Source organism: Stegostoma tigrinum, chromosome 21, assembly GCF_030684315.1.
Source record: "Stegostoma tigrinum isolate sSteTig4 chromosome 21, sSteTig4.hap1, whole genome shotgun sequence".
NCBI classification, from domain to species: Eukaryota; Metazoa; Chordata; class Chondrichthyes; order Orectolobiformes; family Stegostomatidae; genus Stegostoma; species Stegostoma tigrinum.
Genome location: NC_081374.1, coordinates 12,337,932 through 12,353,253, shown reverse-complemented (window position 1 = coordinate 12,353,253; position 15,322 = coordinate 12,337,932). Strand labels below are relative to the sequence as shown.

The following is a 15,322-nucleotide window of genomic DNA, read 5'->3' as shown; positions in this document are numbered from 1 at the left end:
AAAAGAATACATGTGAACCTGAGGGGCACTGCTTTTACACAAGGTGGATGCATATGGAATGAGATGCCAGCAAAAGTTGTTGAGGCGGGTATGCGAACAACACTTAAAAGGTAATTGGATGAATACATGGATAGGAAAGGTTTAGAAGGCTATGGGCCAAATTCAGGGAAATGGGGTTAGTGTGGATGGACATTTTGGTCGGCATGGATCAGTTTGAGCTGAAAGGCATGTTTCTGTGTTTTAGGACTCTATGACTCTAATTGTTGGCGTCCTGTGGTAGAGCCATTGCAGGTTTCTGATTTTACCAACTTCAGTGCCAGAATAGAAGGAATCTCGAGTAAGACAGGGAGAGGATGGGGATGGTTATGCTGGGAGAAAACACTTAAATACGGACCTTGTGATCTTTCCATTAGGATTCCACTCAAGTGAAAGGAGATTGCTGAATTGTCAAAAAATCCAATGCCTCAGAAAGTTTTTAGTTTGCTTGTATGTGTCTTGAGGACCAGCCTAATGTATAAAGAGATTTGTGTTATAAATGAGCTGTGGTTGTTGAGTGCCCATGGATGCCTCTGAGTGTAATTTAAATGCATTTTGAATAATTCCATAGTTCATGTAGCATAAAAACAGAAATGCGAAATACTGTTTACTGCAAGATATGTTCACAGATATAGACTTGTGAAAATCTCAAACTGATAATTATGAAACCATTTTCATGCTGTACTGGATCTAAATATCTCACTAAGTGTGTGTCCAGGAGAAATACTATACACTGACCAAAGTCCATCACAGTTGGTCAGGATTAATGTGATTTCTTTTCAGATGATTTAGTTTATTGTGTTTTTTAAGTTTTTTTTTCTATTGCTTTCATCCTGTTGGCAACTAAGTGGTGTTGTACGTTGTCACTACATGCTGCACTGCAGCTTGGTTAGACAGGCAAAACAGTTTCCGCAGTTATCTTACTTCTATTTGGTTCCGATGTGCTGTTTCCCAGATGCGACGCAATTTTGTGTCTCTGTTTTCTCTGACTTTTTATTTGGGGAAGTGACATTCTGTACCCTCTTGTAATCTCAGCAAGATTGCAAGCTGAAGAAGGCTGGGTGAGTTATGTCATTATTTATATGCACATCTATGCTGTTGAGCTGGATATATTTTGTTGCCTAAGCTTACTTTATGTGTAAAAGGTTCTTTTCCATTTATTTGAATGATCTGTGTTTACAGCAAATCCAGTTTGCAGATGAAAAGCAGGAGTTCAGCAGATTCCCTACCAAAACTGGTCGGAGGTCTCTGTCACGTTCAATTTCTCAATCTTCCACGGACAGCTACAGCTCAGGTAGTAACTCAAGTAATACTTTTTTTTTCTTTTCTTCGTCCTCGTTAATTACTTGCTTTTTCTTCTTCCCCATCACTACTTCTGTTTACTTTGTTTTCTCCACTGTGTACAGTTTGCCTTTTCTGTTTATAGCTTGCATATCAAATATTCAGGATAACTCTTTTATAGAGTTTATAATAAAAGAATTGGATGTTTAGTAAGTGGATATGTGCATTCTTTTGAAAGTACTGTTCTTTTTGGTTTATGCTAATCTGAAATAAACAGTTATTTCTTAAGATAGTTTGGAGAGGCTCGGCTCGTTTCCTTGGGAGTTTAGAATTTCAGTGATCTGATTTGAAGTTTTATAAGATCCTGAATAGTCTCGACAAACGGGTCATAGAAAGGATGTTTCTGCTGGGTGAGCCCGGAACTTGGGGACATTGTTTTGAAATTGTCACTCTTTCAGTGCAGAGATGAAGTATTTTCCGAGGATTGAGACTCTTTGGATTGCTGTGCCTAAGAGTGGTGGAGGCAGTGTCATGGAATGTTTTTTAGAGAGGTGAATTGATTCTTGTTTGGCCGAGTAATCAAACATTATTGGTGTAAATGGCAATGTTGTATTTGGAACAAATGCAGATCGGTCATGGTCTTATCTAATAGTGGAGCATATTTTGGGAGCTGAATGATCTAATTCTGCTCATATATTTCATATATGTTCGTATGCTTGAGTGTTTCTCAGATCAAAAACTTAGGGTGAATTTAATGCACTCACCATTGTTGTGTTTAGTGGGATATGTTTAATCGAGTAAGGCAGGATCTGTTCCTTTTGCTCTCAGCTAGTTCTCGGCTGGAAGGTGCTTAGACCCATTCTTGGCCTGACAATGGTTTAGACCTTTTTAAGTAGACAATTGATCCCTCTTTGGGGTAGTCTCATTCTGACTGTCACTGGAGTTCTCCAAAAGGCAGGCGGGCAGTTTAAATGAAGGAAGATAATGAGCAAACTTGCCTGAGGCTGTTTGTGGGTTTCCAGAGTGAAAGGCCTCTCATTGAGGCAATAGTTGCCTGACTGGAGGATTTGGCATCAGAAAGGTGTCTGCTGTATGCAACATCTCTATCCTTACTAATGAAACCCCTGCTCCCGTTGCAACCCCCAGCCCATCATCACTCCCCTGTGGCCCGAGATTGGGTCGCTAGTTTGAGACTTGGGTACCAATTGCACTGGCAGCAGCCATCACTCTGACACTGCTGCTAACATGAGCCACTGGACTCTGGTTGACAGCTCCTGGTAGACAAGGTTTTCACTCTCTGGCTTCTTAGATGCCAGGGAAGGAACACTATTGTCCAGTAAAGTGATGTACCAGAGGTGTTCCTGTAGAGAGGTGATATGGGGCTCATATAAACTCTGTAACCAATGGTTGAGATCCCTTTCGCTTCATTAAATCTAATACCCAGTTATTGACTTGCAAATTATTTTTTGAAGAATAAAAAAATTTTACAAGTAATGTTTTTGTGTAATGTCAGAAAACCTAGGAACTTTTAAGCTTGGAAAAATCTTTATTGGTTTTAGTCATCCTTTGAATATTGAACCACAAGGACTGAATTAGAGAAATTGTGAAATGCCGAGGTAGTACGATGTCCTGACATGGCTATTAGACCTATTGATTTGCATTTCCAGTTCCAATTGGTTGCTTCAATTATAGCAAGTCTTGCTAAATTTTTTATGCTGTAAACTATTGCTCCATATCTCTTAGTTCGTCATCTGCTACGTTCAGCATTTTAAACAGGTGCACTTTACCATGAAACTCAGTTGAGTAACCTGTGAGGTGGTTCTTGACTATGGAGACATTCTGCTGACTGTAAACAAATTTATTTAATTCAGCAGAGCAACACAAAAATCACTGCACTTTGAAAAGCAGTTATTTATTATTGACATAAGCAGCTCCACTTGTGTTAAACTGTCAGATATAATGTAATGAAAAATGACCTAATTTCTCTTCCTGATCTCTGCTAAATCCGGTCAAATAGAAGATATTTGGCTTTTCTTCGTTATTCTTTCTGTTGTTCCTTTCTCTTTCGTTGTCCTTTTTTCCATGTTTTTCTTTTTCCCCACTTGTTTGTCTCCCATCCCTTTTTGATCTTTTTAAGACAGTTTTTTATGTTTCCATTTTCTATTATACGTTGTCACATTGTCCTAAATTAAAACAGAACTGCGGATGCTGTAAATCAGAAACAAAAACAAAGTTGCTGGAAAAGCTCGGCAGGCCTGGTAGTATCTCTGAAGAAAAAAATCAGATTTAATGCTTCAAGTCTGGTGACCCTTCCTCAAAACATTTTTGTACTGTTGCACTGGTGCTCTGTCTATTATGCGTTGGTCTGTAATCTTGGGCAAGATAGTTTCTAAAATTTTAGGAACCATTCAGTAAAAGCACAAGTTTACAGCTCCCTCAGTCTCCTAATGTTTTCCTGGCAGACATCCTGGTTTCTATGGCTGTTGTCCTGATCATGTAGAGAGTACAATCATTTATCTCCGCTTTCTGTCTCCTTTTTCACGTAACCTAGTTACACTTGGCACTTCCTGATGGGACGATCACCAGTGAGATCCAAATTGTTATGGGGTGCACTGCTTGGTGGCAGGATTTGTTCTCAACAATTCTATTATGAGGAAAGAGAGATCTGGATGAAAACATTTCACCTATTGCCCTTGCTTCTGTCCCTGGGTCTGTTGCATTCCTCCAAAAGAGAGGATTAGAATGTCCAAGTATTTAATGAGTCAGTAGAATGATTTTTTTTTTGTAGATTATTATGGATATATTCTTTCTGCATCCTTTCCCAATCCCACAAAATGGCAGAGATTTAACCTTAACCAAACTCTTTACATGCTTTGGCATTGTTTTGAGCATGTTATCTATAATTCTCAACAACACAATATTTGCCTGCAAAATTTGTGGCATGTATTTTGAGCAATGGTTCCTTGATCTCCCGTTTCTACTGCCTTTGTATTCTTTTACTGCTGAGCCATTTACAATTTTTAACATTATTATTTGCACATTGTCTTTTTCTGTTTAGCTGCATCCTATACGGACAGTTCTGACGATGAGACCTCCCCAAGAGACAAGCAGCAAACCAATTCGAAGAACAGTAGTGACTTTTGTGTGAAGAACATCAAGCAGGCAGAGTTTGGACGCAGGGAGATTGAAATTGCTGAGCAAGGTACGTTAGGGCAGCGACTATACTGGGTGCACCAGTAGCTTATCCTTTCAGAAATCGTATCTTGAAATATAAACTGAATTAGTTATAGAGGTTTCTTGAAGTTATTTGGCAGTAAGTAATCGGATACACTGCACTATAATATTAAATATTTTTACTGATTTCTTCCTCGTACTCTGTCCCTTCTTGGTCCTTCAACAGACCTCTCATCTTTGTGAGATGCAGGACATTATTGCAATTAAGTACATAATGGCTGATGAGTTGAACTTGACTGGTAAATTCCGTCTGGTCTTGCACTGCACCCAATTTCTTGGTCTTTGCAGAACCAACACGTGTATTCGATCGTAGCTTCCACCTTGTTACTAATCTGTATAAATTTGAGAGGTGTTGTTCAAATCACAAATGAAATGGAGTATTTTCCCTATCGGGCGATGTACTGAAAAAGGTTGAGACCCTGTAGTATGCCCGTCTCGTGGTAGCATCTTTTAGTTTGTCCACTTTGGCTAGTGACCCCAGTGTTTATACTTGCTTGTAATGACAGTTATTGCTGTTGACTTTCTGGCATGTCATACATTGCAAAATTTCAGTTGAAATCAGTGACATTGCAGTACTGAGAAGGAATACACAGGGATGTTAGTTAGTGAAGATCTCATAAATTTGAGTGCGACGAGTTCTGGATATTTTTCTAATCGACTTGGTTGGAAAATTTATTACATGCCTTTGGAGCTGGTAAGGCTTGTAGTGACAAAGTCTCTAAAGTTGTGCAGTGTACCACTATTAGTGCTAACTGATTTCAGACTGTGAAGAAAAAATGCTAAATTTCCACCCCTCTGTTTAGTCTGTTTCTATGCTAGAATTAATTGGTTTGTGGAAAATTTTGCGCACTCAAAGCATTAATGCTTTAAAAAGGCACATTGCGTCTTGGGTACAGTTTTTTTTGCTGTTTTGCGTAGTTGGTTCAGCTGTGCTGGCATGAAATGAATAAGCCTTTTAAAGTCGTACAGTGACCAGCAAGTGCATTGATATCTTTCTTGTGAAATACTGCTTAGATATAAAAAGGCAGAGAGTCCCAGACTCTGCAGTTTCAGCAGCATACAAAGTTCTTTGGACTAGTATTTATGGGGTCATCCCTGTTACTAAAATGTAAAAGTTAATTTTCAATTACCTTCACCTTCCTAGATGGAATTACTTATGAAGCATGGTGTTAAAAATACTCCACAGGTCAGCTTCTAATTATTTAACCTTACGTTAAACACAGATTCACACCAACTTTGATGAAAACACATACTACCTCTTTCTCGGGTCTAATTTAAGACATCTGTGGTCTGACGTTTCCTAACAGACCACAGATGTCTTAAATTAGACCTGAGAAAGAGGTAGTATGTGTTTTCATCAAAGTTGGTGTGAATCTGTGTTTAACGTAAGGTTAAATAATTAGAAGCTGACCTGTGGAGTATTTTTAACACCATGCTTCATAAGTAATTCCATCTAGGAAGGTGAAGGTAATTGAAAATTAACTTATACATTTTAGTAACAGGGATGACCCCATAAATACTAGTCCAAAGAACTTTGTATGCTGCTGAAACTGCAGAGTCTGGGACTCTCTGCCTTTTTATATCTAAGCAGTATTTCACATGAAAGATATCAATGCACTTGCTGGTCACTGTATGACTTTAAAAGGCTTATTCATTTCATGCTTCAAAAAGCTATTCCTTTCTCACAGGATCTCACCATTGCATTGAGTTTGTGTTAGAATGTTAAACTTTTTTTATTTCTTCATTTTACTAAGATTATTTTCAGGATCAAATTCCTGTAAGTTGCTTTCAGTAGTTTAGCCATTGGATTTAAATATCATGAGGTTGATCCTCACGTATGTGTTTTATATAATCTAAGCTGATAGGTTAGTGCAATGCTGAATGCAGTACTGCATTTTCAGAGATACTGTTATTTTAGCCAAGGGGTATAAACTGATGCACTGATTAATAAGACCTACTTGTTTGACAATCTAGATTTAGCATGCAGAATCACAATTGTTACGGCACTGAAGGAAGGCCTTTTGGCTGTATTGCCTCCTGATCGCCTGCCTTCTCCCCATATTTCTGGATAGCATGTCCATCCAAATAATCATCTAATACCTTGAATGCCTCAGTTGAACCTGCATCTACCACATTTCCAGGCAGAGCATTCCATAACGTAACTACTTGCCACTCCATACCTCTATCCAGCAGATTTTGAAAGCTGCATCGTAGCTTCACTTAGCCTCCAAAGAGAATATTACCAGTTTTTAAAAATTTATCCTCATAATGGAAGATTCTCATTCCTGGAACTGTTCTTGAATGATTTTGGTTTTATTGCTGACCGCACCGCCCCCCCCCCCAAAAAAAAATTAAATCCGATGCGCTTATACCAAGGAACCATATAGATATAATTGTCATTCATTGGCTGTTACCTGTCTGCACTAGCTCTGTGACAGTGAGGTGCACACAGGTACCAGAATACTACCCTGGGGATGCAGAGAAGAGGCAAGGATGGGGTAGTGGTGGAGGAAGTATCAGTCTTATCTTCCATTTTCCCCCTCAGCAGCAGCATCTGATTGATCTTGTGAGGAGTCCATTTGTTTGGTTTTCTGAGGTGTTTTGGGTAATTCACTGTGAATATTAACAACTGAAACACCAAAGGTAGGGGAAATGAAGCAGCATTTGCTTTTGTAGGGTTAGGTGTCTGGTCAGCCGCTCACACTTTAACAATGTACAAAAAAAAACCCACTCAAAAGCAGGGTCGTTGTAACTCAAACCAAATAATTAGAACCCTAAAATTATCAGTATTGCAGTAGTTGATGGCTGAAATAAAATACAGTGACAATCAGACATTGCGAGGCTTGTTGGATGAAATTTCAATTTTTCTACCTCCCCAGCACTGTTCTGCAAGTCAGCTCATTTTCTGCAGTTTTTTTTGTTGATCTCCCTGGTTTTTGCCTACAGATGATTCTGCAACATGTTTTGTAATGATGTTAATGTGCACCAATGCATTGGACAATAGTTTTTTTTTAAAAATCTTTTTAAATAAACCGTATACTTAGCAAATTATCTTCTTTCAACTTGTTATGTTTGGTTATTTGATAATTGCTAATTTTTCCTTCCAGAAATGTCAGCTCTTGTGGCACTACGAAAACGAGCACAGGGTGAAAAACCACTGGCTGGAGCCAAAATTGTGGGCTGCACTCACATTACTGCTCAAACTGCGGTGAGTAATTGGTGCGGTAGCCTGGATAGCTGTCAGTGGATTAAACTGGTCAGACGTCATAAACTTATTTCTGGCTTCCCAAATTATCTGGCGCAGAAAGCCATTGCTTAGAAAAACAGAAATTGTACAGCCTCAGGGATCACCATTGACTGATAGGAAGTGAAATTGACTAGCTGTACAAGTGTCAAGGCTAAATAATGAAGATTTCTAGTATGTTGTGATTATTTGGGAATTTGAGTTCTAAAGTTTGAGGTAAATGGGCTTTTGGTTTTCACTTTTCTGAAAGTTCTTTTTAAGAGCTAGAAACTCTAGTGGTGGGTTAAAGCAGCATTTCTAACAAATTGTGACTTGATACAAATGGCAAACTACTGTTGAGACAATTGCTGAAGTATTTCCAACTTTAAGTACATTTAAGTCGTCATTGGACAAGCATATGGACGTACATGGAATAGTGTAGGTTAGATGGGCTTCAGATTGGTATGACAGGTCGGCACAACATTGAAGGCCGAAGGGCCTGTACTGTGCTGTAATGTTCTATGTTCTATTTACTAGGTTGAGCTTTTACAACTTGGAGAAACAAAGAGCTAAAACAGGTTCATTTCAGAAGACCAATACCAGCAAATGTGTTTTTTATCAACATGAAAGATCCTTGTTTCTTCTTTTAAAGAGTTTAGTAATTTTTGAGTCAGGAAGATATATTTAAAGATACAGCAGTCACCGTTCTAAATCAGAAACAAAGCCAGAAACTGTTGGAAAAGCTCAGCAGGTCTGGCAGCATCTGTGGAGAGAGATCAATTAGCCTCCTGGGTGGAGTGATCCGTCCTCAGAACTGATATCTCTGTTTTGTAGTTATTTGCTGTCAGGAGATCAGTTCTTAGTAAGATATTTGTACCTAAGTTATGAAAAGCACAGGTACAAGAGCAGAAATATATCGACAAAAAAGGCTCAAATTATCTTATACAAGTAGAAAACTGATTTCAAAACGTGGAGTGAATCTTACAGCTACATTGAAAAGGTGCTATCTTTGATCATGTGCATGTGTGGGAATTGTATCTTTTAAGTAAGTTTCACTGATGTGATCAGTCTAACTCTCCAGTTATTTTGAAACGTAACTAGCAATGCAGATTTTTATGTTGGCTTCAGAGGGGTGCCCTGGCTGTAATTGCTTGGCTCTTGCCTGGTCAGCATTAACCCCATAAATAAGCTAACTAGATTCAGTAAATCATCCTACTATGAATCCAGAATAAAAGTAGTTTGTGTGACTCTGTTAATGTATTAAATGGTGGCAGCTAGTTCTAAGGCCATTATCCAATAAAGACCAGCCAATAGCATTAAGAACCGAGAGAGCAAAGGTCCAAGGCCAGTTTTATTTGCATCTCTATAGGTGCTGCTGTTTAATTGCAGAATTGTTGGCTAGTGTTGATAATGTGTAACGATTAGGTTCCTAATAGAAACTGTTTATTTCGTACTCATTTTAAAGATTCTGTCCTCCCATTAAGCCAGTGCCATGCTCTTAATGTCCTATCAATGCACTTTGTTTGCTGTATTGATTATTGGATTTTACTAAGTAATAGCATCTGCATTATATTTAATTGTAATGATGTATCTAGTTTTAATTGTGTGCTTCTAAAAGAAAGGTTTCCATTTATGTAGCTTTTTTTCCATGACTTCAAGGTGTACCCTCTTTATGTGCTTGATGCAGGTCCTTATAGAGACCCTGGGAGCCCTTGGAGCACAGTGTCGTTGGGCAGCCTGTAATATTTACTCCACACAGAATGAGGTTGCAGCTGCACTTGCTGAAGCTGGTATGTTCATACTTCACTTGTGTGCTAAGTTTGTGCTTTTGTGTTTCTACTTTGCTACTGACCTGCTGTTTGCCTTTTGACTGCTGGCCAAAGGAAAGCATTTACCTTGTCAGTTTTGTGCTCTCCATTTTCTCTGAAGGTGTTGGCTCTGAATACTGAGGTGTAGGTGCTGATTGCCACCTGTACTTTATCTAAGTATGAATGACTATTTATGGGGCAGTTTTCGCCAGACCTGAACTCTTTATTCCAGCAGTGCTTTCTTGCTCAAACATTTTCCTCCTTTTATTAGGGGAACTGAGGCTAATTTTAACTCCTGAACTTTTGTCCTTACTCGGATCAGTGAGTGGAACAGACTGGGGTTTGAAAGCATTGTCTTGGTTTGTGTAGCTAACCTATTCGTAGACATGCTGCTCCATTAATGGAGCTGATTTATTTTTAAAATACCCTACGTATTGGTAAACTCAGTATCACATTTGATAACTTGCAGGCTTTGACATTAAGCAATCTCCAAAATTTCTGTTGCTTTATATGAAGGGATTATTAATTCTGTCAGTTGTGTATTTACTTACATTCAGGTGATGGACAATAACTGGGGTTTGATTGTGTTCCTCCAGATTGGAGCAGACTGAAACAGTGGTTCTCTGGTCAGGAGGTACATTTATGTAATGTGTCTCTGTGAACAAAAGCTTATGTATGTAAACGTTAGACTCTGTTTACATCCTCCAGTATCTGAAATAGAACAAGATGCACCCACCTTTTTTTCAAAAGTCTAGGGAACTTAACTGGAGGTGGGCAGGGATCAAGCACAGAGTTATATCCCAGTGTCCTGCTGGGATTGCATTCCAGGAATAATTTACCCAAAGACAGGGCCTTGGCTTGTCTGATGCTTTATTCTGTGTCACTTTCCTGGAGGTTCTTTCTCTGTGGTGGTTTCCTATTGCTTTCCACTATCAAGTTGAGGAGGAGGCAGGTCCTAAATCCACCTCAACCAGATTAAGAATTGAATGCATGCCATTGGTGGTGTTCTGAATCAGATTGCCATCTGGTTAATTTGAGCTAATCAGCCCTCACTGCTGGAATTATGACATTATACAGGTTTCCAGATCAAGTAGCAAATTATTGTTATCAGAGTTCAAAGCAAAGCCCTTCAACATACAGTAGAAATGGAATATGTTGATAGTCTCTTGCGCAAAACAGACTTAGCGAAAGCCTTTGTGTTTGCAGTTTGGTGACAACTGACGACTAACCAGGCTCTGCTTGATCAGCATATCGAGCAATAAACATTAAAGGTGAGGTTTAGGATTGTATTGTTTCAAGTTCTGTGTCAAAATGTGAAAGCTTGCAGTTGCACAGAGTATGTTTGGATTTGCTGCAATATTTGCTTTTCAATAGGCTGTTTAATTTTATTTTAGTTCTGGAGCACTCATGCAAAGGTTATACAGAGTCCATGCATTGTCCTGCCTAGTGCACTGATGATCTTGAACCAGGTAGTGACCTCTCGATCATAAGTCAAAGGTTTGCAAGACTGTGTATATTTAAAAAATATCTTTAGCTGCTTGAGTGTGGGGTGGTAAATAAAACAGCTTTGAGTAATGTGGAAAATAACAACCTCTAGTCGTTCTTTCTTCTCCTGCCTCTACCTCCATCCTACTCCCACTCCCATCTGTCCATTTTAAAGTAAGCCATAGTGAGCTTACATAATGTGGTAATTAAATAAAGCTAATTTTATCAGTAATCTGTCAAAATAAAACATTCTGATGTGAGGTTGAGCTTTCCCAAAATACTGTGAGCGCTTCCAAAGGTGAGTAAAGTCTCTTTGCCAATCAGTTTATGCTCACTGACTTCAGTTAACTCCTTGTTCTGTACTGCCTTGATTTTCCAGCTTCCTACCCTTGTTTTAAATTCCTCTATGCCTTCACCCCTCCACATTCTTTGAAATCTCCCCTAGATAGTCAACTCTCAGAAATCCGTATTCCTCCAATTTCTCCCCCATTAAGTCCCACTTGCCGATGCCCAGTTTGAGTTCCACCAGAGCCACAACTCCTAACCACCTTATGGCCTTGGACAAAACAAAATAGATAAGAAATGATTTCTGTAGGTAAGATGAGACTGACTGACTGCTGTTGACATCAAGATTGCGTTTAAGTTTGACATAGAGTCCTAGCAAAATTAGAGTCGATGAAAACTAAATGAAAGTTGTTTGCTGGTTGGGGAAATGCATGGTACGAAGGCACTTGGGTATGGCTGGTTGGTTTGGTTTTTTTTTATTGTTACATGTACCGAAAACGGTGAAAAGCCTTGTTTTAAGAGCGGTAAAGCCAGACCTCTTGCCCTCCCCCTCCCCTTTCTCTCTTCCTTGCCCTTTCTTTCTCTCTCGCCCCTTCTTCTCGCCCCTTCTTCTCGCCCCCCCCCCCCCTTTGGGTTGCAGTGAAATGCTTCAGTGAGAGAAGACAAAAACAGTTGTAGCTATCGTTGTGTTGTATGAATGTTTACCAACAATTTCTATCCATTTCAATGGAAATGTGTTCTTTTAACTGCAGTTGCTGTATGGCCTGCACAAACACTTCCCGCTGAGGGTGCCTAACTTACACAAAAGTCGATTGTGTATCCTACACTGATACACGGACTTGGAAACACAGTCTAATCCCATGTCTTGGGTTTCGGCAGTGGTGTTCTAGCCACTTTAATGGTTTGTCTGTGCCCACTTTTTAGATGTAATGTTTAAGTTTTTGTGTATGAATGCTGTGTCAGGTTACTGATCGTTTACACTGGGACATGATAGTGATACCTGCAACAAATGCATCCCTTGGGACAAACTATAAGTCCCCCTAACGTAGTGTAAATATGATTCTCTTATCTGCAGTAAGCTTCAGAGTGTTTAGCTCCATTTGTACATTAGCATAAAGCCAGCTTAAGGAAAAAAATTGAAGGCTGACGTGACCCCATTCACCCTTAGCACATCCCACTCTTGTCCTTTTAAAGAAGTTGACAATTGTTCATAAGGCCTGCGAGAAAGTAGTAGAGAAATGATGGACTGATTAGTAGAAATACATATTTTTTAGGTTTAACTTGAGAAAATACTGTCCTCTCTGAGCAGAGATAATGGGAACTGCAGATGCTGGAGAATTCCAAGATAATCAAATGTGAGGCTGGATGAACACAGCAGGCCAAGCAGCATCTCGGGAGCACAAAAGCTGACGTTTCGGGCCTAGACCCTTCATCAGAGAGGGGGATGGGGAGAGGGAGCTGGAATAAATAGGGAGAGAGGGGGAGGCGGACCGAAGATGGAGAGTAAAGAAGATAGGTGGAGAGAGTGTAGGTGGGGAGGTAGGGACGGGATAGGTCAGTCCAGGGAAGACGGACAGGTCAAGGAGGTGGGATGAGGTTAGTAGGTAGCTGGGGGTGCGGCTTGGGGTGGGAAGAAGGGATGGGTGAGAGGAAGAACCGGTTAGGGAGGCAGAGACAGGTTGGACTGGTTTTGGGATGCAGTGGGTGGGGGGGAAGAGCTGGGCTGGTTGTGTGGTGCAGTGGGGGGAGGGGACGAACTAGGCTGGTTATGGGATGCAGTAGGGGAAGGGGAGATTTTGAAACTGGTGAAGTCCACATTGATACCATTAGGCTGCAGGGTTCCCAGGTGGAATATGAGTTGCTGTTCCTGCAACCTTCGGGTGGCATCATTGTGGCAGTGCAGGAGGCCCATGATGGACATGTCATCTAGAGAATGGGAGGGGGAGTGGAAATGGTTTGCGACTGGGAGGTGCAGTTGTTTGTTGCGAACTGAGCGGAGGTGTTCTGCAAAGCGGTCCCCAAGCCTCCGCTTGGTTTCCCCAATGTAGAGGAAGCCGCACCGGGTACAATGGATGCAGTATACCACATTGGCAGATGTGCAGGTGAACCTCTGCTTAATGGGGAATGTCATCTTGGGGCCTGCGATAGGGGTGAGGGAGGAGGTGTGGGGACAAGTGTAGCATTTCCTGCGGTTGCAGGGGAAGGTGCCGGGTGTGGTGGGGTTGGAGGGCAGTGTGGAGCGGACAAGGGAGTCACGGAGAGAGTGGTCTCTCCGGAAAGCAGACAGGGGAGGGGATGGAAAAATGTCTTGGGTGGTGGGGTCGGATTGTAAATGGCGGAAGTGTCGGAGGATGATGCGTTGTATCCGGAGGTTGGTAGGGTGGTGTGTGAGAACGAGGGGGATCCTCTTGGGGCGGTTGTGGCGGGGGCGGGGTGTGAGGGATGTGCATACTGGTTTGGTAGCCAACTGCTGTGGCTGAGAACCAAATTTACTTATAATTTTCTATATGGGGCATTTGTTGAAACTCCTAAGACTGGTGAGTGAAGGATCTATTTTTTTTAAGAAAAAAATCTCGAACGCATCAGTAGCTGGCCTTCATGAGGCAGGCAAATTTATCTTGGATTGCCAGAAGATGTACAGATACCAGATGCTCCCACACCCTTTGAGGTCAATGTAAAAGCTGATGCGTGCAACTAGAAATTGCAGTTTCACCAGCACCACTTCATATGCTGTGAAAAAGTTGACAGCGTACCATTCTTCTCACATTCCTTCAAAAAGGAATAAAGCAAAACTTCTGTGTGCAAATTTATCAATGTCAATCAGAAACTTGTGGCATTTAAAGTATTTAAATATTTAGCAGTCATATTACTAATCCAAAGTTTGTTTAATGTATCATACACTGATGAAAGTTGGCAACTTGCTTGTTTGAGACTGGTGTTCAGTTTATATAGATGACTTTACAAGTATTTTATATGCGATATCAACTTACTCAGAATTATGACTATCTCAATGGTCATTTTATGAGCTCTGATTCTGAAGGAACTCTACATGGGACAGCTTAGCTAGGTGATTTCTATGTGCACCCTGGGTATGTTTCCAGAGCCTTGATGAGCTGTCATGTAGCAGTGGCATTTCTTTGGCACTCATTGCATCTCGCTTTGGAGACTCTAGTTTCTTTGCAAAGCAACAAACTGCAACTTTAAGCAGTCGACCTGATCTGGGGTTCAGATTCTGCTGTTTATTCTTTTAAGAGGCAGAAAAAGAGAATTAAAAAGCCACTCCATTGCATTTTGTCACTGGAACGGGGAATGCTGAAATTTTGGGAGTATTCTTTAGAAAAAGTTCTGTGTAAACAGAAATTATTCACTTTAAAAAATAAAAACGAGTGGGCAGGATTATATGTACATGGATGCATTGAAATTATGAGCATGACCAGCTGCATGATTTGTATATGCATAATTTTAAATGGGCAGCTAGTCAAATGTTTTTAGTAGATGATATATTGCCTTATAAATAAGTTAGTTCTATTGGACTGAAATCCTTTTAATGAAGGTGATAGACTTCTCATTTTTCCTTTTCTGTTAAATAAAACATAATGAAACTATTTCAATATTTCACTTGCAAGCATGCTTAATAAAGATACATAATTTTACTAATGGGTCTTTAAGGTGATTGAAAACAGCAATTTTCTATTTCCATGACAAGGAAAATTTTCCCCCAAGGATTCTTCAAACTGCTGGACGTTTGTTATTAGGCACGACCTGTTCCTTCATTTTGCATGTTTTTTTTTAAAAGGTATTAAGCTTTTTACAATTGAAAATGTTTTATTTTGTCATGAACCCAATGTTATGACAAGTAAGTCTTAATTTATTTTAAATATCTTGTCTGTGTGTGTAGTAGTGTGTAACTGTTTATGTCTGTTGACCGTAACACACCAAACTAGCCAAGCAAGCATTTGGCTGTGGGTTT

The 15,322-nt window shown here is 40.1% G+C and overlaps 1 protein-coding gene across 1 annotated transcript in view; it reads left to right on the top strand.

Annotated features, from left to right (window-relative positions):
• The window catches only part of LOC125462661 (S-adenosylhomocysteine hydrolase-like protein 1), a 102,842-nt gene that overhangs the window by 45,809 nt on the left and 41,711 nt on the right, over positions 1–15,322 (top strand). Inside the window, 4 exon segments of the mRNA XM_059653213.1 lie at positions 1,219–1,330; positions 4,376–4,519; positions 7,659–7,759; positions 9,462–9,564. Coding sequence (XP_059509196.1) covers positions 1,219–1,330; positions 4,376–4,519; positions 7,659–7,759; positions 9,462–9,564 — 460 coding nt within the window.